General features: G+C 43.3%; 1 protein-coding gene across 1 annotated transcript in view; it reads right to left on the bottom strand.

Moving 5' to 3' along the window:
- LOC126162788 (uncharacterized) overlaps positions 1–22,146 on the bottom strand; it is a 640,449-nt gene that overhangs the window by 40,614 nt on the left and 577,689 nt on the right. The window contains exon 5 of the mRNA XM_049919506.1: positions 18,459–18,606. Coding sequence (XP_049775463.1) covers positions 18,459–18,606 — 148 coding nt within the window. The remainder of the gene's footprint in view (positions 1–18,458; positions 18,607–22,146) is intronic.

The raw sequence follows: 22,146 nt of genomic DNA, 5'->3' as shown, positions 1-22,146 counted from the left end.
GGTCCCATATCACTCCAACCGCACACTCCCCACACAATTACATAATTACATAGTCTCCTGCTGGCATGCAGGGTCCACGGATCATGAGGTTGTGTCCATAACCGTTCACGACCATCCGCTCAATTTCAAACGAGACTCGACCGACCAGGCAACATGTTTCCAGTCACCAACATTCTAATGTCGGTGTTGACGGACCTAGGTGAGGCGTAAAGCTTTGTGTCATGCAGTCGTCAAGGGCACACGAGCCCCTATCGATGACGTTTCGTTGAATGGTTCGCACGCTGACGCTCGTTGATGGCCCACCATTGAAATCTGCAGCAATTTACGGAAGGGTTGCACTTCTGTCGCGTTGAACGATTCTCTTTAGTCTTAGTTGGTCCCGTTCTTGCAGTATCTTTTTCCGGCCGCAGCGATGTCGGTGATTTGATGTTTTACCGGATTCCTGATACTCGCGGTACACTTGTGAAGAGGTCGAACGGGAAAATCCCCACTTCATCACTACCTCGGAGATGCTGTGTCCCATCGCCCTTGCGCCGACTATAATGCCACATTCAGATTCATTTAAATCTTAATAACCTGCCATTGTAGCAGCAGTAACCGATAAAACAACTGCAACAGTCACTGTTTGTCTTATATAAGCGTTGCTGACCGCAGCGCCGTATTCTGCCTGTTTACGTATTGGGAGGTTCCTACCCCATTCTGTGGCGACTAATAGTCAGGCCTAGTAGATGAGTGGCTTGCCAAGCGAGTGCAATTATTATTTGTACATCAGAAATATTTTCATCATTATCATACCCACTGCAACTATGCTTGAAATATGAGCCCTAGCCGGCCGAAGTGGCCGTGCGGGTAAAGGCGCTGCAGTCTGGAACCGCAAGACCGCTACGGTCGCAGGTTCGAATCCTGCCTCGGGAATGGATGTTTGTGAAGTCCTTAGGTTAGTTAGGTTTAATTAGTTCTAAGTTCTAGGGGACTAATGACCTCAGCAGTTGAGTCCCATAGTGCTCAGCACCATTTGAACCATTTTTTTTTATGAGCCCTAGTGCCTATCAGTTAAGCTACACTCCTGGAAATGGAAAAAAGAACACATTGACACCGGTGTGTCAGACCCACCATACTTGCTCCGGACACTGCGAGAGGGCTGTACAAGCAATGATCACACGCACGGCACAGCGGACACACCAGGAACCGCGGTGTTGGCCGTCGAATGGCGCTAGCTGCGCAGCATTTGTGCACCGCCGCCGTCAGTGTCAGCCAGTTTGCCGTGGCATACGGAGCTCCATCGCAGTCTTTAACACTGGTAGCATGCCGCGACAGCGTGGACGTGAACCGTATGTGCAGTTGACGGACTTTGAGCGAGGGCGTATAGTGGGCATGCGGGAGGCCGGGTGGACGTACCGCCGAATTGCTCAACACGTGGGGCGTGAGGTCTCCACAGTACATCGATGTTGTCGCCAGTGGTCGGCGGAAGGTGCACGTGCCCGTCGACCTGGGACCGGACCGCAGCGACGCACGGATGCACGCCAAGACCGTAGGATCCTACGCAGTGCCGTAGGGGACCGCACCGCCACTTCCCAGCAAATTAGGGACACTGTTGCTCCTGGGGTATCGGCGAGGACCATTCGCAACCGTCTCCATGAAGCTGGGCTACGGTCCCGTACACCGTTAGGCCGTCTTCCGCTCACGCCCCAACATCGTGCAGCCCGCCTCCAGTGGTGTCGCGACAGGCGTGAATGGAGGGACGAATGGAGACGTGTCGTCTTCAGCGATGAGAGTCGCTTCTGCCTTGGTGCCAATGATGGTCGTATGCGTGTTTGGCGCCGTGCAGGTGAGCGCCACAATCAGGACTGCATACGACCGAGGCACACAGGGCCAACACCTGGCCTCATGGTGTGGGGAGCGATCTCCTACACTGGCCGTACACCACTGGTGATCGTCGAGGGGACACTGAATAGTGCACGGTACATCCAAACCGTCATCGAACCCATCGTTCTACCATTCCTAGACCGGCAAGGGAACTTGCTGTTCCAACAGGACAATGCACGTCCGCATGTATTCCGTGCCACCCAACGTGCTCTAGAAGGTGTAAGTCAACTACCCTGGCCAGCAAGATCTCCGGATCTGTCCCCCATTGAGCATGTTTGGGACTGGATGAAGCGTCGTCTCACGCGGTCTGCACGTCCAGCACGAACGCTGGTCCAACTGAGGCGCCAGGTGGAAATGGCATGGCAAGCCGTTCCACAGGACTACATCCAGCATCTCTACGATCGTTCCATGGGAGAATGGCAGCCTGCATTGCTGCGAAAGGTGGATATACACTGTACTAGTGCCGACATTGTGCATGCTCTGTTGCTTGTGTCTATGTGCCTGTGGTTCTGTCAGTGTGATCATGTGATGTGTCTGACCCCAGGAATGTGTCAATAAAGTTTCCCCTTCCTGGGACAATGAATTCACGGTGTTCTTTTTTCAATTTCCAGGAGTGTATAATTTGTTCTCGTCCTTACTTTTTAATGTAACGGAATGCATAACGCATCTGACTAAGAGCTATTGCACATTTCTGATGGACTCACTCCACCCTGGCAAGGCCACATTTCCATCCTGTCGTACATATTTTATCCAAAGCTTGGACAACCAAGCTAGAAAATAGAGGTTGCATTGCTCGACAAAATGGCTACCCACAACTCAATAATCAAGACCACTATTTGTGTCATATATCTCCTCTTTTATTACAATAAATTCTTTCATGCTAATGTTGCAAAATTTCTTGCATTACACTTAAACACAATAGTAAATGGTCTCATAATGTTTCTGTCTATTGCTACTGTGCACCTGCTGGATTGGGAAGGAATCTTTTGCTACTTCATTCTCTCCCACACTCTCATAATCTCATTCATTAGCAACATAAAGAATTTACTGACTTTCGTGCTGTACTGGGAAAAGTCGTGCTTGACCCACTAAATTCGCTACTGTCTCATGCAAATCACACAGATTAAATACACATCGTAAATCACACTGACAGTATAAAACACATCTCTAAAAACAAAATGTTTGGTTTTCTACTCGTTCTGCTTTCCCACATCAAACAATAGTCACCCCAGATTCACACGTCACTGACCCACGTAATAATTTTCCTACCACAAACTCGGGAGGATTTATGCATATCTCCCTGTGCAATGCAACCCTCCTGGAGCTGCCGGGTAGATGGCTGACTCACCTTAATTCACTCTCAGAGTATCTGAATATCATGCTAGCGTCACACGAATGTGCCTCATAATGGAAGTTTTGGTATCTTATTTATTTCACACACGGATCCTCAACTGAATGCTAGGACAAGCACTTCTAATTCTTTTTATTGTCTCATAGTCTGGTTGAGACTCACACTGTACTCACCAACTGGAAGTGCTTGCCTCTAATTCAAGTTCTGCACACGGAAATCTTAATTATTTTCAACTTAGATTTAGACACGCAAGCATTTCATCTTAATACTACCACACGCTGTATTTCTTCTTATGATTACAACACGTGGTTTCTTTGTCACTTGTGAAGAATCCTACGTTCCCCATGAATTTTTACCTGCCTATCTTTTTCAGAACAATTTACATCAGCCTCCCACCAAAAGTTTCTAAAAAGAGAAATTATTCGTTCATCTACTCCTAAATATTCTACATGCATACATTTTCATTTAACTTTGTTTTTCTGGAGCACACATAGAGCACGTGTTCAAACCTCAGGAATCAGCGACAGAGTACTGAAACATGGCCGTCATCCGGTCATCCCGCGCTTCCGCAGAAGTGGGGGAGGACCTTGCCACCTTATTGGTCAGCCACATTCCAGGCCCTCTGGTGCTCTGGTATACTTCCTCTCTTTGGTTCAGCCAAAGGTGACCAGAGAACTGTCTCAAAGATGGTTATATAATCTACCTTCACTATCTGGTCAGGAGACGACCAGCCATTAATTCAAGTCACAAACATTACCAAACTGAATTCAAGGATCTATTTTAAGGAAGTGCACATCTGAATAATTAAACACACAAATTGCTCTTCTTTCCTACATTGATGTCCGGCTTCGGTGTATTAAATAAAATGGTGTTATTCTACAAAAACGCTGTTCTGACAAGAACAACAAAGTATGTTTTTGTACATCTTTTCTATGTCAGGCAGTACTGTACCCTTTTAATATCTCTGTATTTGAATACGCATGCCTATAACCGTTGCCGGCCGCGGTGGTCTAGCGGTTCTAGGCGCTCAGTCCGAAACCGCGCGACTGCTACGGTTTTGTTCTTCCGACAAGATTTTCTATGTGATGGTTCCACTTTAAGTGTCCGCCCCTGGTAGCTGAGTGGTCAGCGCGACGGAATATCATACCTAATGGCCGGGGTTCGATTCCCGGCAGGATCGGAGATTTTCTCCGCTCAGGGACTGGGTGTTGTGTTGTCCTTATCATCACCATTTCATCCCCATCGGCACGCAAGTCGCCGAAGTGGCGTCAACTCGAAAGACCTGCACCAGGCGAACGGTCTACCCGACGGGAGGCCCTAGCCACACATCATTCCCAATTTAATTTGTTCGTAACTGCAATCCCTAGGTATTTAGTTGAAGTGACAGCGTTTGAAGTTGTGTGGTCTACTGAGTGCAGGAAATGTAACGATTTTTTTCATTTCTCAGGTGGAGGCCCTCGCTCTTTTTCATTGTTAAGGATCAACGGCCACCTTTCGCACCACGTAAATATCTTGTCTAATTAATTTGATCTTCTGATGAATTTACTAGATGTTAAAAGACAAAACCATTTGCAAACATCCTAAGATGGCTGTTCAAGTCATCACAAGATTAAATATATTCTGTACCGGTAACCCACCCACTTCCTGCGATTAAAGAATCGAGCTCCCGTACCATCGTAATGTATGCTCCATTTTAAGAAAAGCAAGTTTTTAGCACAGCTCGATATTTATGACGTCATATCTCTGAAATTATGTGTTGCACAATTATGTAATATGTGAATACTGCCTGCAAAATGTCTTGCGAGAAAAGATACTTGTAAAGAAGTTATAAATTAAAATATTAAGCTGTTGAAGTTTTACTGCGTCAACACCAAAAATGTGGTAAGCTATAAACTTTTATTTGATTATTTTGTAGGCGTGTCAGCGAGAAGTAGTTTCAAAATGACCTGACACTATGTGTACAGTTTGTTGGAAGTTGCTAAGTACTCTCTCTCTCTCAAATATTGAATGGATATAGTCTGGATAATTTTTGCGTTCTGAGTTTCTAGATTAATACTCGATTTATTGTGTTAAAGATTTGACATAAGATTATACTTCTTAATAAGTGGATTATTACAGCATTTTGCATTTTTAAATTCAGTCAGTAATAAAGTTAAATATTGGAACTCAAAATTTTTGGTACCCTTGGAAGTCCTTAGATAGGCAGCCTGCAATTTCACGTTAATCATGAACCATACACCAAGCACCATAACTGGGTTGGCCGTTTTGTAATATACATGCATCAAAAAAAGTTTTGCATCACCTCGGTTCCGAAGGTTCCAGAACTTGTACAGAAAACTGGAATATAGATCAACATAAACATCATTTATGCCCTTTTTATTGCTCATGAAAACCACACATTGCACGTTGTACCACCATACAGCGAGACCTTCAGAGGTGGTGGTTCAGATTGCTGTACATATCGGTACCTCTGATACCCAGTAGCACGTCTTCTTGCATTGATGCAAGCTAGTATTTGCCGTGGCATACTACCCACAAGTTAATCAAGGCTCTGTTGGTCCAGATTGTCCCACTACTCAACGGCGATTCGGCGTAGATACCTCAGAGTGGGTGGTGGATCACGTCGTCCATAAACAGCCCTTTTCAATCTATCCCAGGCATGTTCGATAGGCTTCATGTCTGGAGAACATGCTGGCCACTCTAGTCGAGTGATGTCGTTATCCTGAAGGCAATCATTCACAAGATGTCTACGATGGGGGCGCCAATTGTCGTCCATGAAGACGAATGCCTCGCCAATATGCTACCGATATGGTTGCACTATGGTCGGAGGATGGCATTCATTTATTGTACAGGCGTTACGGCGCCTTCCATGACCACCAGCGGCGTAAGTCGGCCCCACATAATGCCACCCCAAAACAGCAGGGAACCACCGCGCTGCATGGTGTCGTGGTTGCAAAGATGGACCTCGCCATGGACGTCGGGAGTGAAGTTGCGCATCATGCAGCCTATTGCGTACAGTTTGAGCCTTTACAAGATGTCCTGTGGCTGCACAAAAAGCATTATACAACAAGGTGGCGTTGCTGTCAGGATTCCTCCAAGCCATAATCCGTAGGTAGCGGTCATTCACTGCAGTAGTGGCCCTTGGGCGGCCTGAGCGAGGCATGTCATCGACAGTTTTAGTATCTCCTCCATGTCCAAACAACATCGCTTTGGTTCAGTCCGAGAGGCCTGGACATTTCCCATGTTGAGAGCCCTTCCTGGCAGTAAGTCACAATGCGGACATGATCGAACCGCGGAATTGACCGTCTAGGCATCGTTGAACTACAGACAACACGAGCCGTGTACCTCCTTCCTGGTGGAATGACTGGAACCGATCGGCTGTCGGACCCTCTCCGTCTAATTGGCTCTGCTCCGCACGGTTGTTTACATCTTTGGGCGGGTTAAGTGTCATCTCTAAACCGTCAAAGTGACTGTGTCTGAGCCGTGTGTGGCTCGTGTTCCCGCCATCATGTATTTTACACCCTGTTTTTAACATACTTCCACCTCACTATGTTAATTTAAATTACTACTGTCACTGAGTTGCTGCTTTGCTTCACCGTGACCGGCGCTAGCAGCGCGTATCTATATATACCCTCTCGTAGTATCTTTGCTCGGCTGCTATTACTTCCTGGTAGTTGTCTGTTGTAAGCAGTTCGGGTCTGCCAGTGAGTTGGAACGCGTCTGGAGCGCAGTCTGGAGCTGCCAGTCGGGAGTTGCAATGTGGCACTAGTGCAGTCGGGTTGGAGCAGCAGTGAGGTCTGCGTCGCATGGCTCGCCCAACCATTGCCGCCACGCATCACTTGAGCCGGGCCGCGGACTTGGTGGATCGTCGGTCGGTCTCCTACCGAACGACGCGTTTTAGCTCGCCGATCGTTCATGAGTCGACTGTATGTGTGTGTGTGTGTGTGTGTGTGTGTGTGTGTGTGTGTGTGTGTGCGTGCATTGACTCCCGATTTGTCTTCGTGTGTGCTTAGTTACTGTTTGGTATCGTTCAGTCGTTCAGGACTTCGTGCAAGTGTTTGTCAGGTTGTGTGTGTAGTTGGCGTTATTTCCACTGACGACTATTTTAGATGTTGTCGACGTTCTGCGGCGAGTCGGTCATTGCTGCGGGCCACGAAAGTTATCTCCGCGCGGTGCAGTCGGCTGGGTCGGCTGAAGGTCCCTGCGCAGTGTCGGAGCGTGTGTGGAGCTGTCCGGTCGCTTCGAGCTTCGTGGTTCACCGGCCCAGGACGTCAAAGTTGAGTAATGGTTTCAACTACCCAAGCCACGTCCATTCATGTTGTGTGGTTCGTTTCGGTGGTTCGCTGTTGGGGAGGTTTTCCTGTGAGCAACACTGAATGTTTCTATTGCAGAAGTTTAGCCACCATGCGGTGCAATTAACTATATTGGTTGACTACAATTCAAGTGCACCAGCGGAATTTTTTGCCTTGTGGCCGTTAGTGTTCTGGTTACCTGCGCTGGCTACTAAAGTAATTTCAGTCAGCGTCCTTTCCTCACCTGCCGCCGCTATCCAACAAGGTGTGTAGTTTTGACAGCTAATACATATTTTATTGTGGATAACCACGTTCATAACTTTTGTGTTTGAGTTCTCATGTACCGATTGGTGGAAAGCAAGTCGTTGTGTCGTTCGGTCTGTGTCTGTCCCCTGGTTCGGTTCTGTCGGATCAAGTGTAGTTTGGCTCACCACCTGTCTCACGCCGGCGGCCGTGGCCGAGCGGTTCTAGGCGCTTCAGTCCGGAACCGCGTGACTGCTACGGTCGCAGGTTCGAATCCTGCCTCGGGCATGGATGTGTGTGATGTACTTAGTTTAGTTAGGTTTAAGTAGTTCAAAGTTCTAGGGGACTGATAACCTCAGATGTTAAGTCCCATAGTGCTCAGAGCCATTTGAACCATTTTTGAACCTGTCTCACCTAAGTGAACTAGGGCAGACCGGCCAACCTGGAGGCTTCTGAGTGCCGTTTTCTTTATTGCCTTTCTCACGGGTGTTTAATTGTCTATTTATAATCTCTCATAGCCAACGCTTTAAAAGAAAAAAAATTTATTGTGTAAATCAGTTTTGGAATATCAATTGTGGGCCTTCAGCCGCCTTAAACCTTATTCTTAAAATTACCCTTTAAGCAAAAACATTGTGGCCTTTTGCCTTTGAAAGGTTATGGTAATTTATTTTAAAGTCTTGAAAATTTTATTGTGGGCCTTCAGCCGTTTGAAATGCATCTTGTTTATGTTTGTCTATCCACTTTTCCCTTGAGGTTTTCAGCCTAGCTGACCGTATATATATTTTAATTATTTTATTTTCTATTTTAACTGCATTTTTATCTTTTTGATTTTTAAGATTTCTTGTTTGAAGGCCTTCAGCCGTGAAAGAATTGCATTTTGAAATTCGTAGTTGTAAAGGTTCGTCGGCTATGTGCCGTTTTGATTTAAAGGTGTTATTAAATTACAATAAATGACAATTTTAAGGTGAAACTGACCCCAACCTTATTTGGCCCTTTCCACAATCCTATTCACTTGTTCTGCCCAGCGTGTTTAGCGGGCATATCAGTGTCTGTGATACAATATCCATAGTCAACATCTATCTTCAGGAGTTCTGGGGACCGGGGTGACGCAAAATTCTTTTTATGTGTGTAGATAACTCGTTTTACTTAAGATTCTCTCTACTGCCCATCACGCTATGCTTCCGTACTCGGCCCTCTGCTCCTAATTTCTATCTCAGATGCGTACTGACTGGACGGGTACCAGCACTCAGTTAGAAAACTGGCGACAACTCCCATCAACAGCGCGCCTCCGAAATAACTCAGCACACCGGTCGGTAAGGTACCCACACAGTGAAGTGGCGTGAATGTGGCAGCGGCTGCAGGAATCAGCGCAGTGAAGATGGGGCGACGTGGAGACGTGACACAATGGCAGATACACTGAGGTGACGAAAGTCCAGGGATGGCAGTAATGTCGCAAGGTACAGAAAGGCAGTGAACTGGCGAAGGTATCATTTGTACTCAGCTGACTCACGTGAAAAGTTTACAAGGTGATTATGGCCGCATGACGGGAATTAATAGATTTCGAACGCGGAATGGTAGTTGGAGCCAGACGCAGTCCCATTCCGAAATCTTTAGGGAATTCAGTATTTCGTGATCCACAGTGTCAAGAGTGTGCGGAGAATGAAAAATTTCAGACATTACCTCTCGCCATGGACAACGCAGTGGCCGACGGCGTTTGCGTAGTTTTCAGTGCTAACAGACAAACACCACTGCGTGAAATAACGGCAGAAGTCAACGGGGACGTACGACGGACGTATCCGTTAGGACACTGCGGCGAAGATTGGCGTCAATGGGCTATGGCAGCGGACGACAGACGCGAGCGCCGTTGCTAACAGCACGACATCTGGTGTCGTGACCATATTGGTTGGACCCTAGACGATTGCAAAACCGTTGCCTGATCAGATGGATGGGTCGCGATTTCATTTGGTAAGAGCTGGTGACAGGGTTCGAGTGTGGTGCAGACCCCACGAAGCCGTCGACCCATGTTGTCAATAACGCACTGTGCAAGCTGGTGGTGTATCCGTAATGGTGTATACTGTGTTTACATGGAATGGACTACGTCCCCTGGTCTAACTGAACTTATCGTTGACTGGAAATAAGTATGTTCGGCTACTTAGAGGCCTTTTGCAGCCAATTATGTACTTCATATTCCCAAACAACGATGGAATTTTTATGGATCACTATGGGCCATGTCACCAGGCCACAAAAGTCTGCGATTGATCTGAAGAACATTTTGGCCAATTCCAGCGAATGATCTGTCCACCCAGATCGCCCAACATGGGACATAATCGACAGGTCAGTTCGTGCACAAAATCCTGCACTTACAACACTTTCGTAGTTATGGACGGCTATAGAGGCAGCACGTCTCAATACGTCTGCCAGGGACTTCCAACGATTTGTTGAGTCCATGCCATGCCGAGTTGCTGCACTAGACCGTACAGAAGTCAACACGATATCAGGAGGTATCCCGTGACTTTTGTCACCTCAGTATACGTGTCAGCGCTGGAGTGTGCCCATCCTTCCCACTGCCATCCGAATAGCAATATGTCGACTCTGAAGTGTCATCCCTTGTATGACCAGTAGTACCTCTTTGTGATCGCTGTGGTTTTTAATACGCCCAGCTCTGTATCTGACGCTATGCTATGTTGGTATCCCGTGTCTCTGTTCAGCAGATTTGTGGAGATGCGAATCTCCACCACTACTTACGTCTGTCCCAGTACAATCACGTAGACGAGAGAATTTTGGTATATTTGTAGTCCATACTGCGTCCTGTAAGGATACAATGCTTGGTCACTGCGGATTTCTCTGAAGATGTCGGTCAGTTGTGCCAATGAAATATTGCGGGAATTTCACAATGACATATGCCGTCTCATCCGATAATCATATACAGGGTGTTTCAAAAATGACCGGTATATTTGAAACGGCAATAAAAACTAAACGAGCAGCGATAGAAATACACCGTTTGTTGCAATATGCTTGGGACAACAGTACATTTTCAGGCGGACACAAACGGTGTATTTCTATCGCTGCTCGTATAGTTTTTATTGCCGTTTCAAATATACCAGTCATTTTTGAAACACCCTGTATGTACAATATGTATATTAGATCTGCATCTTTATCAGTCATCTTATTGTAGCGATTCAATATATTTATTAATTTTACATTAAAGTATCAAAAGTTACTGGATACTTCCTAATATCTTGTAGGTACCCCTTTTGCCAGGCGTGCAGAAACTCGACATGGCATGGACTCAAGTCATTGGAAGCCCCTGCAGAAATACTGAGCAATTCTGCCTCTATAGCCGTCGATGACTGCGAAAGCGTTGCTGGTGCAGGGTTTTTTGCACGTAATGAATTCTAAATTATAGGTCTTTTGGTCTGTGCAATTCTTGTCGGAGATCTGGCCAAACCATTCGCTCGAACTGTCCTTTAAACGAATCACGAACAACTGTGGTCCGGTGACAAGGCGCATTGTCATCCATAAAAATTCCGTCATTGTTTGGGAACGTGAAGTCTATCAACGGCTGAAAATGGTTCCCAGGTATCCGAACATAACCAACTCCAGCCAAAGATCGCTTCAGTTGGACCAGAGCACCAAGTCCATTCCATATAAAGACAGCCCCCACCATTATGAACCACCACCAGCTTGCACAGTGCCTTGTTGACAACGTGGGCCAGCCTACGGTCCAGCCGATGTAGTCAGGGGTTCAGGAGAGGTGCGCAGGAACTCATGTCCGTCGTCTGCTGCCATAGCCGATTAACGCCAAATTTGATCACACTCTCGTAACTGATACGTTCGTATTTCTGCGGTTATTTCACGCCACGTTGCATGTCTGTTAGCACTAACAACTCTACGCAAAATCCGTCGTTCTCAGTCGTTAAGTGAAGGCCATCGACTACTCAGTTGTCCGTGGTGAGAGGTAATGCCTGAAATTTTGGATTCTCAGGAAACTCTACACGCTCTGGATATTGAAATATTGAATTCCCTAATGATTTTCGAAATGGAATGTCTCATACATCTAGCTCCAGTTACCATTCCACTTTCAAAGTCTGTTATTTCCCGTCTTGTGGCCGTAATCACGTCGGGAACTTTTTGACAAGACAGCTCCACCAGTGCAGTACCCTTGAAACATCCCCTTGGAAAAAATTTTAAAATGACAGTGCTGGAAAACATCTACGTTATTTGATTTTCAAACAGCTGAGCAGAACTGAACGTACTCAGACATTTCGCCTTTTACCTATTCTGATCAACACTAAACTGACGCACAATATTTTTAGCGCAACGCAATCTGACTTTCAATAATCCCTACAAAAGAATGGCCCTGACTAACAATAACCTATACCTTTCATGAATCACATACCTCACAAAAATCTTCGTTACTCAAACTACCGCAATACAGCGAGCGCCAATACTGCCAGCTAAATAAAATATTCTAAATACTGAAGGCACTAACTACTGATAGGCATAGTTAACAAATGAAAGATTTTGATGGAGAACAAACAATGTATTTACCTTAATAGTGTTCAAAAGTCATATATATCAGTTCATGACATCCAGTCTTACAAATTTCCTTTCTCTGACGAACAGACCTCCAGATCGTCCGCTCTCAAAACTCCGCCATCTCTCTCTCCACATCCCCCACTGCTGGCGGCTCACCTCCAACTGCGCAACGCTACGCGCTGTTCACATCCAACTGCCCAACAATACAATAGCGAATATTCCAACAATGGCAATCAGCCACAGATTGCACACGGCACAGTCAGTGATTTTCATACAGAGCGCTACGTGGCGTTACCAACATAAAAACCTAAAGAGCCCACTTACACCCTTTTATATCTAATGTACGATACTACTGCCATCTATATACGTCCATCTCGCTTTCACATGATTTTGTCATCTCAATTTAACGCATGTGTGTAAAGGTACCTAAGTCTCGTAACCTCTTTCCTGATCCTAAAAGTTTCTGAGAATCGATAAAAGTGGAATTAATGATTTGGTTTATTAATAACTAAAGTGTTGAAGAGCTTGAACCAAGTTATTCAACTTGTCTATAAGATGTTGCAGCACGTAAGTTTCTCCAAGTGATCTGAAAATCACATTGCTACAGATAATAGCTGGTTTCGATGTTCATATTGGTTTGAATTTGTCACTTGAATTAGTAATACAAACTTTAAATTATGAGAAGTGATTTAAAAAGTGTTGTTGAATACTATAACCGTTCTAGGGCCCCATATTCTAGGAATCATTTCGATCAGTGATTAATGAATTTTATTGAACAAGTAGGGGAGACTTGGACTAGTTGACATAAGTGTCTAGATGGTACACAGCTTTGATATCGCATTGGAGCTAGTAGGCTTAGCTAGGTATGGGATCAGCTGGCATTCCTATGACAACTCGCCCCACACCCACACCATCTGAAGCCACCTTTACCGTTTATTAAAAAAGAACCAATGTCTGTTCACAATGAATAAATACGCACCACTCTGGAAGAAATTCGTCCTTTCCCCACAGTGGGACCACGACAGCAGTCCAATCATGGACAAAAAATAATGCACAATGCTATTCTAAAAGACATCTCATGAAAGACTGACTGATGATGAAAGAGACAATAAGAAGAAAAAGGCATGTGCTGACAGAAAGGCAGCCTTGGCTAATGTTCACAAATCGAGGAAAGAAAACCTTTCCAGAAAACGTCGTTTTTCTTTTCCTCTACGAATTCTGATGACAGCGTGTCAAATATTAGCTGTGCCGGAAATGACGACAGCTTGGTCTTCCTTAATGTTGGTGAAGAGCTTTCACCGTCAACCTCCTGTCTAGGCGGTGGTGGGATTTCTCATTCGACAGGTCCCGCTAACCCTGGAGAACGTCAAAAATATGCCAACAGGTCACACAGAAAAAGACCTTATCACCCTGAATTTCTTGTAAATATCCTGGGAATTTTGTCAGGACAGTTGACAATGAGATTCGCGTGTCCAGCATGATCAAATAGGGCAAAAACTGCAGCTGGGTAAATGAATATGATTGAGCTCGATATGATCAATGTAAGATTGTGCAGAAATCGAACACATCTGCTCAAATAAATGACCACCCACCTCCAACATTTCTATATATGGTGTTTGTCCTTTCGCACAAGTCCAAAAGGACAGACACTATTCTGATTCTGCAGCCACTATGAATCAAGATGCAAAGAAATTAATACCATTATCTGCCAGTGGCCGTTGATTGAAATCAATGAAGAAAGTTGAAAATTTGTGCGAGACAGGGATTCGAACCTGGGTCCACTGCTTACTAAACAGATGCATTGATCACTCCACTATCTGGACACAGAATACCCTAACAACCCTGCCGTCAGACCCAATTCTCAACTTATCTGCAGACTACTGGTGTAGCGCTCCTTGCCCATTATCCTCATTACTCGTGGCATTTTGCCGAACCACGTAAGGATTCGAGCGTGGAGGGAACCACTTGTATAATTAAGGCGAGGACGAACAATTGATCACTTCAGTGCGGATGCACACCACGCTCGAACTCTTACGGGAATTGGCGAAACGCCACACATAATGAGAATAATGGTCGAAGGGCACTACGTCAGTAGGGTGATAAGATGAGGATTTGGGTCTGATGGGAGGCGCGCCTGGGTAGTCAGTGCAGTTGGCTACTGTCTGGGTGGCATAGTGGTCAGTGCATCTGCCTAGGTAGTGGGAGACCTGGGTTTGAATCCTGGTGCAGTACAAATAGGTCCTCGAGGTACGGCAATACGCAAACACCGAGAAGTATGTGTAAATGTCTAAACGGTTTTATTAACAAAGGCTGATTTGAAACAATCACGCTAGGCGCACCCATCATCACTGTGTCTGACAACCTAATTACGGTCGTATCGAAAGGCTCCACGCTGCGGACGGCAGCCAGTTGCTTACTACCTGCATCGCACTGCGGCCGGACGCATGTGTACTGACCAAGCGAGTTGTCAGCATTCCGGATAGGTTGGCTGGCGAGCACGTGTTGCGCACTGTACGGCTGTGTACAACCCATAGACCCTTACAGTTCACACATTTAACTTTAGACTATTGTTTATACATCTAAGCAGTGTTTATTTTTGTTCAAGTGTTATTTCTTCATGAGGAATTTATTTTTTTGAACAATTTATTCTTTGAAAAGGAAGTTACCTCAAGTTCTAATAAAATAAAATGTTTTTCCTCTAAAATTCGTGTGTTCTATCTATATTTTTCCCTACGAATACCTACTTATGCCAACTCACCTCTAGGGGTATGGCTATTAACACACATTGGAGTCCGTTGACATAGTTCTTAGCTTTCGGAGAAAATGGTTTTTTTGTGGTTACCTACACACTTACAGAAGTAATGGGTGCTACATGATTTTGTAGCCAAAAGGTGAAGCTATCTGCTGCAATCAGAATCTCTCAAAATATTGAACAAAATAATATAAAAACCAAAAACCAAAATCTGCGCAACTAGCCCCAGTCTCGCCTATTTTGTTTATTAAGACAATCAGTTAGTAGACGTTATAATGTAGCAATTATTTATTTTTTAAAAGTAGGGAAGATTTTGTGTGACTGATGTTGCTAACATGTTCTCATCTGATACCAATCTTCACATTTTTATCTGCGTGCCGAAGGAATTGAAAACTACTCGGAAATTAATTGTCCGATTAGGCCTAGCGACCCTGTTCGCATACTATTCCTATAGCTTAATGATCCCAATTTATAACTCTGTTCTCTTCTTTAATACAATACAATGTTTGGAAAGGAAGTTAACAGTCCAATTGCTTTAACCCTATAGATTCACGATGACGGTCACTTAACGCTGCAAAAGCGGTAAGTAACACTTACTTATATGCATTTGGTGAGAAGGTTTAGAGAAATTCAGGAATATAGAAAACGAATCACTTAGGAATAAAATAAACAGGAAGTGCAGGGATGATATAGCGAAATGGTTGCATGAAAAATGTGAAGAAATCGATACAGAAGTGATTGTTCGAGGGACTGACTCAGTATACAGAAAAGGCGAAACAGCCTTCGGTGAAATTAAAAGCAGGAGCGTTGTACAGCCTCTTGGTTAGGATTTACAGGAAAACCGACAGAATAATTTTTGAGCTGTGTGATACACTGAAAGTGCTGCAGAAAACGAAAGAAATCGTGTGAAGCGAGTGATAAAAGTTGATCAGCGACGCTGATGAACAATTACATATGAGTGTATGATCTCTGATTCTTTCTCCAAAAGACATTAACAATTATTATTCTTTGCTTCTTTTGTCCAAGCGAACAAAGACTGGCTCTAGCTCTCTTAAAATTGCCGCTGGCCTAGACGGACGCGATTGTAATAGCTCTTATTAAAATAAAGGTCTGTTAACAATAACTGTATTAATTATTTACTGAAGCGCTTTCGGAATACAGTAGTATATTTGTTAATTATAAAAACTTCTTTTATTTGTAATATAGTGGCCTCATCTGAGATATTTACGACAGCTTTACGTTACCAATTTTTACAAACACGGTTGTTCAAGCCTACTTACTTAAAATATTCACTCAATCTTTATCCAAGGCTTAAGATAAATGTTTAACAACAAAATTTCTCGCTTTTTTTCCAGTGGTCGTACCGGACTATTGCCGATAACGTTCAATTACCGTATTCGCCATTCAGCAATCACGGAATGTTAATTAAAAATACAGGCTAGTTGCCAGGTCAGTATTAGCAACCGTGTAATACATCTTTACACACAAACGAATTCATTTACGAGTGAAATCCCTGAAAACTTTATTAATTTATGCTCTACTGAAATTTCTAGCTCTGATGTATGTAGAAGTAATTTACGCAAAACCATTTATGGTTTTGCTCACAAATACAGTAGTTAAAAATATTCACATAGCATCAGAGTACTGTTGGTGTCGTAATTGTGTTTGAGTATCAATGTGGTTTTATCGAAATAGCATCAGTTTTTATCGCAAGGATTAACGATAGTAATTTTAACTTCCATTTGTATTTGAAGTATATTTAACGATCATTGAAACCACAATGCAGTACACTACACTAACACGATGCGACCCATCACAGCGTAACATTAAGAGTGCAATGGGAATTTCACTGTTCAATGCAGAGGAGAGAGCGTTAGGTGGAACGACTACATTGAGGACCTCTATGAGGGGGAGAACTTAACTGATGACTTGACAGAAAGAGACACAGGAGTCAAGAGGCAAGAGATAAGGAAACTAGCTACCTACCATCAGATCTTCGGAAAAAACATCATCCACACGATTTAGAAGATTAGCAAGAGTCGATAAGCCCGGGAATTATCACACAATTAGCTTAACAGCTCATGCATCCAAATTGCTGACAAGAATAATACACAGAAGAACGGAAAAGAAAATCAAGGCTCTGTTAATTGGCAATAAATATGGCTTTAGGAAAGGTAAAGGCAGTTCTGATGTTGCGGTTGATAATAGAAGCAAGACTGAAAAAAATGACATGTTCATACGATATTTCTATCTGGAAAAAGAGTTAGACAATGTAAAATGCTGCAATCCTGAGAAAAATAGGGGTAAGCCATAGGGAAAGACGAGATACTAGACAACATGTACAAGAATCAAGGGGGAACAATAAGACTGCGAGGCAAAGAATGAAGTGTTCGGATAAAAAAGAGCTTAGACAAGGACGTAGTCTTTCACCCCTGCTGGTCAATCTATACGTCGAAGAAGCAATGATGGAAACACAATAAGGCACAACAGCGCAATTAAAAATTCGAGGTGAAAGGACATTAGTGTTAAGATTCGCTGATGACATTGCAAACTTCAGTGAAAGAGAAGAAGAATTGCAGGACTATTGAATGGCATGAAAAACCTAATGAGAACAGAATATCGATTGAGAGTAAATCGAAGAAAGACGAGAGTAATGAGAAGTAGCAGAAACGAGAACTGTGAAAAACGTAGCATCATAACTTGTGATCTGGAAGTAGATGAGGTTAAGAAATTCTGTTACTTAGTCAACAAAATAACTCATGACAAGCGGAGCAAACAGGACATAAATAGCCGACTAGCAATGGAAAAAGGGTTTTCCTGGCCAAGAGAAGACTGCTAGTTTCAAACATAGGTCTTAATTTGAGGAATAAGTTGCTGAGAATGTACTTTTGGAGCACAACGTTGTTTGCTAGTTGGACATGGACTGTGAAAAAACCTGATCGGAAGAGAATCAAAGCCACTGAGATGTAGTGCTACAGAAGAACGTTGAAAATTAGAAGGTAAGGGTAAGGTAAGGAATGAGGAGATTCTTCGCAGAATCGGAGAAGAAAGAAGTACACGTACATGGAAAATAATCACAGAAAAAGGGGACAGGATGACAGGACATCTGTTAAGATATTAGGGAATAACTCCCATGGTACTAGAAGGAGCTATAGAGAGTAAAAACTGTGGAGGAAGACGGAGATTGGAGCACATCCAACAAATAATTGAGGACATATGTTTCAAGTTCTGCTCTAAGATGAAAAAGCTAGCAGAGGAGAGGAATTCGTGGCGGACACCATCAAACTAAAAAAATTTTAAAATAATGTTCGTAATACGTGTTCTAAATTTGCACGTGATAAAAAGACGTGTCACATAATTACTTCCGTAATGATACTGTTGTTGCTTGTACCAGAAAGCTACGGCAAATGCTCACCTCTGACCTCCTTTCGAGATCTGAAATCGACTTCCATGGCTCCAGGCGCGCAGTGCGAAATCTGGAAACCTTCCGTAATCAGCAGTTTCTTCAGCTCACTGACGGGATCTTCATAGTCGCCATACGGGGACAATGTTCTCTGCACGTCCTGCACACATAGACAGAAGTCACTCACAACATTCAGTGCAACCATCATCGTGCTACAAAATGCTCTGTTCTAGAGGCTAAGCGATAATGTTAGATATGATACTCCACTATACGTCCTATATCGCTTTTCCCCTAAGGCAAGGCTTTCGTTACACCTGTGTTTGTCACCATAGTGACATAGGAGTACGAGGTATCACAGATAGGCTCAAGTTACAGACTTCTGAAATAAAAAAGTGTATCTGTTTCAACAGCGTGCTGCGGCGCCCACATGTAATAGAGACATGTCAGACGTAATTATTTTGTATGGGCTTATTCGCCCTAATTTTTGAGTGGTTTCAGTGAACAGCTGACATGAACTTAGTGAGCGTCCATGCCTGAAATCCGGTGCTTCCTCGCCTCAAATTATCATTGGCGTCCGGTCAAACAAGTGACACTTTAGTTGGCAAATCCGTCAAGACTCGTTAAATAATGGTTAACGGAATTTTTATTAGTTGGAAGTGAAAACGATTGCACAGAAAGCCGATCTCATCAAAAACAGTACCTATCACGTTGTTTATTTCTTGTCATCAGACGCCGTTTCTTGAGCATGTGAAGCTGGCGAAATCCATTTCCAGATAGCTTTATTCGAAAAATGTACATGTCTTAAGATCCGTATCGTCTGACAGATAGCTTACTCACTTGTGGCATTATACCAAGGTTATGTGACCCCGCGATTTTTTTTTAAAGAAACTATAAGAAAACCTGTCAGCAAGAAGTGGAAGTTAAGACCAGATAGCGAATGAGATTATTTGATTCTTTCATTTGAAGATTGATTTTTTGGGGAAGTATTGTACAACTATTTGACTTTGAACGTAAATATGATGCTGGTATAATATTTTATAATATTTATTATTTTGTGTTACTAACCAGTTTTCCGCTGTACACTTTCATTAGGTACAATGATAGATATTGAAAGGGGTATGTATTAGGAGAAATGGTTGTGAAAGAGGTATACATTACGTGAAACGACTGTTCAATTGCTTCATTTGCCAGTTTATTCTGTAGTGGTATCAGACGCCAAATGTGGTGTGAAGAGAGCAAATGCAGTGGATGGGTTCCAGGAGTTGCCGTATTAAAACTCGGCGAGAACTTCCAGAATGTTTTATTTGCTTCCACTACAGTGCTCCATTCACTTCGGTCTGCGTCAAAGGGCCCCGCAATGCTGAGGTAGCACCCCAGCGACCTGTGCAACGCAACACTGTGTCGTGTCAGCATTTTACACCAGTTACAGAGTTCCGATTAGGTCAGGGTGGCTGTACCACACTTGAATGAATCTCATTAGAAAATGGCACCTATTTATACTTGGCTGTGTACCCCTGTTTCGCTAATCTGCCACTTCGCCTCACGTGCGCATAACACTTAGGTTGGCCAGCGGCCCCATTCTGCCTGCAACTTGCAACATGAAAACTGCTGTGTTTGCCCTCTTTGGCTGTTCTACGCCCCTGTGGCCCCTATTTGCCTTCGCAATCGCCTACTGCAACCGTGCCTGCACTTGGCTGTAACTCGTGCTCTGAATATTGCACAAAACTAACTTTCCCTATCCTAAACGGTGGTGCCACTACAATTCAAAGCTCTTTACTCTCTGGTGCGAAAGTTGTTATCGTTTGACAGATGGAGCGACACTAACGCTCCAAGTGGTGAGAAAGCAGACAGTCATGTGTCGTAAGGATAATGTTAGTTTTCTATTATTTTCTACTTAATTAGCGAAATAGTTATTATATTTTTGCATTCCATCAGTAAGTAAATTGCCAAGGGACATGAATTATCATGGAATACATTTACAGCCGACTTGCACTAATTCTATAATGGCCGCTACAACTCGTTCATGAAGAATAGGTGAATATTTGCAGCTTATTTCGCTGAAAACAAGACAACATAAACATATTTCACACGTGAGAAGCATATAGTTCTGTTGTTGTCTGTTGTTATTATCAAATGCACTTTTCTTGTCACTTCACAATTTTTATGGATCTAATAATTTGTCCATTCTTACACTTCACTCGACTTTCTAATATGCGAATATTTTTGTAAATGTAATTACTTTTGCTTCAAAAGAAAGTTTTGAAGATTCTTGCCGTTTGTAGCTCAGATTTAGCAACAGTTGTGGAGCTGCTTTCTTCTGTGTTGGGAAACAGTTTTATTGCTTTTGACGATTTATTGTCATGTCTGTGAGGTTTTTCCTTACGCTAAAGTTGTGGTGGCTTATTTGGTACGTTAAATAGTGCAGGTATTATATCCCATATAGGTTTCCTACGTTTCACATTCACTGATTTAGCTGAAAGTGTAGTGAACAAAGGTATATGATATGTTTGTGCAAAACATCAGGTCTTCTGGTATTTACCAGAAACTTGGTACTTTTATTGTTAAATGAAAACGACATTATTCAGTAAATATCTGTAAGTTACTGGAGAGTCCTAAATAAACCATCTGGTAATGTATGTTTCGTGCCTCCCATGGTCCTTAGGAAACGAAATAATGACTGATACAGTGTCATTTTTTAGTTATTGTCGATTTTTATGGTACTACATACACTCCCTGTTGTAAAAACTATCTTGAAAATCAATATAAACGTGAGTATTTGCACTCATCCGATATCATATTGGGAAGTGTCACTTACTGACCGCTTGGGACGCTGCTATCGCTGTAGGCAACAAAAACGAGAGAGAGAGTCGCGACTGTTACGTTAGACTGTGGTTTATTTGGAATGTTCACCACTGGTAGCATCTTTGCAAGGCTGAACACATGAGTGATACGTATTCTTTGGCTATCCGAGGTTATCTTGTTAGTGGGAAGAAATTGGCCGCGTGAAGGAGTCAGCAATTGTCGATCAGAGAGGGAGATAGCAGTTGTCAGCTAGAGAGAGAGAGGGGGGGGGGGGAGAAAGCGTTGGCATGCCTGAATGAGGAGCTCGGAAGGTGGTCATCCTCCACAGAGAATGAAATTTCAGTCGGAATGACCCCAAACATGACTGAGGATTAAGGAAGATTTTTAAGAGAATTTTATAGAGAAAGTCTTTCGACAAGTCATGTTGAAGTTGAAGTTCTTCTGTTACCACATACTGTGGATTTCCTGCATGTTTGTATTATTTGTTGCATGTGTTTTGTTTGTTTGTGTGTATGTTTGTGTGTGTGTGTGTGTGTGTGTGTGTGTGTGTGTGAATGGGAGTGAGTTTTATTTATTCAGTTACTCCTTTTTTATTTTTTAAGCAAAAGTAATTTGTATTCAGTTTATTTTCCTGCAAGCACTAGCCCAGTAATTATTGTAGTGTAAAGATTTCATTGCACCTAATAATACTTATGTGCTGGTATCCAAGGTTAATTACCAATCATGTGTTCAGTATTTTAATTCTCTTACTCCCTCCACTATTAGATGAAGTATTTTATTAAGAAAGGCAAAGAGTAGTTTAATGATTGTGCACAAAGATTAATTTTACTTATGTGGTAACATAAGTAAAAAATCTTTGTTTATGCTACGTCCAGTTTTTTTTCTGTCTCATTAAAAG

Source organism: Schistocerca cancellata, chromosome 2 (assembly GCF_023864275.1).
Source record: "Schistocerca cancellata isolate TAMUIC-IGC-003103 chromosome 2, iqSchCanc2.1, whole genome shotgun sequence".
Lineage (NCBI taxonomy): Eukaryota > Metazoa > Arthropoda > Insecta > Orthoptera > Acrididae > Schistocerca > Schistocerca cancellata.
This window is presented reverse-complemented; position numbering and strand designations above follow the sequence as displayed.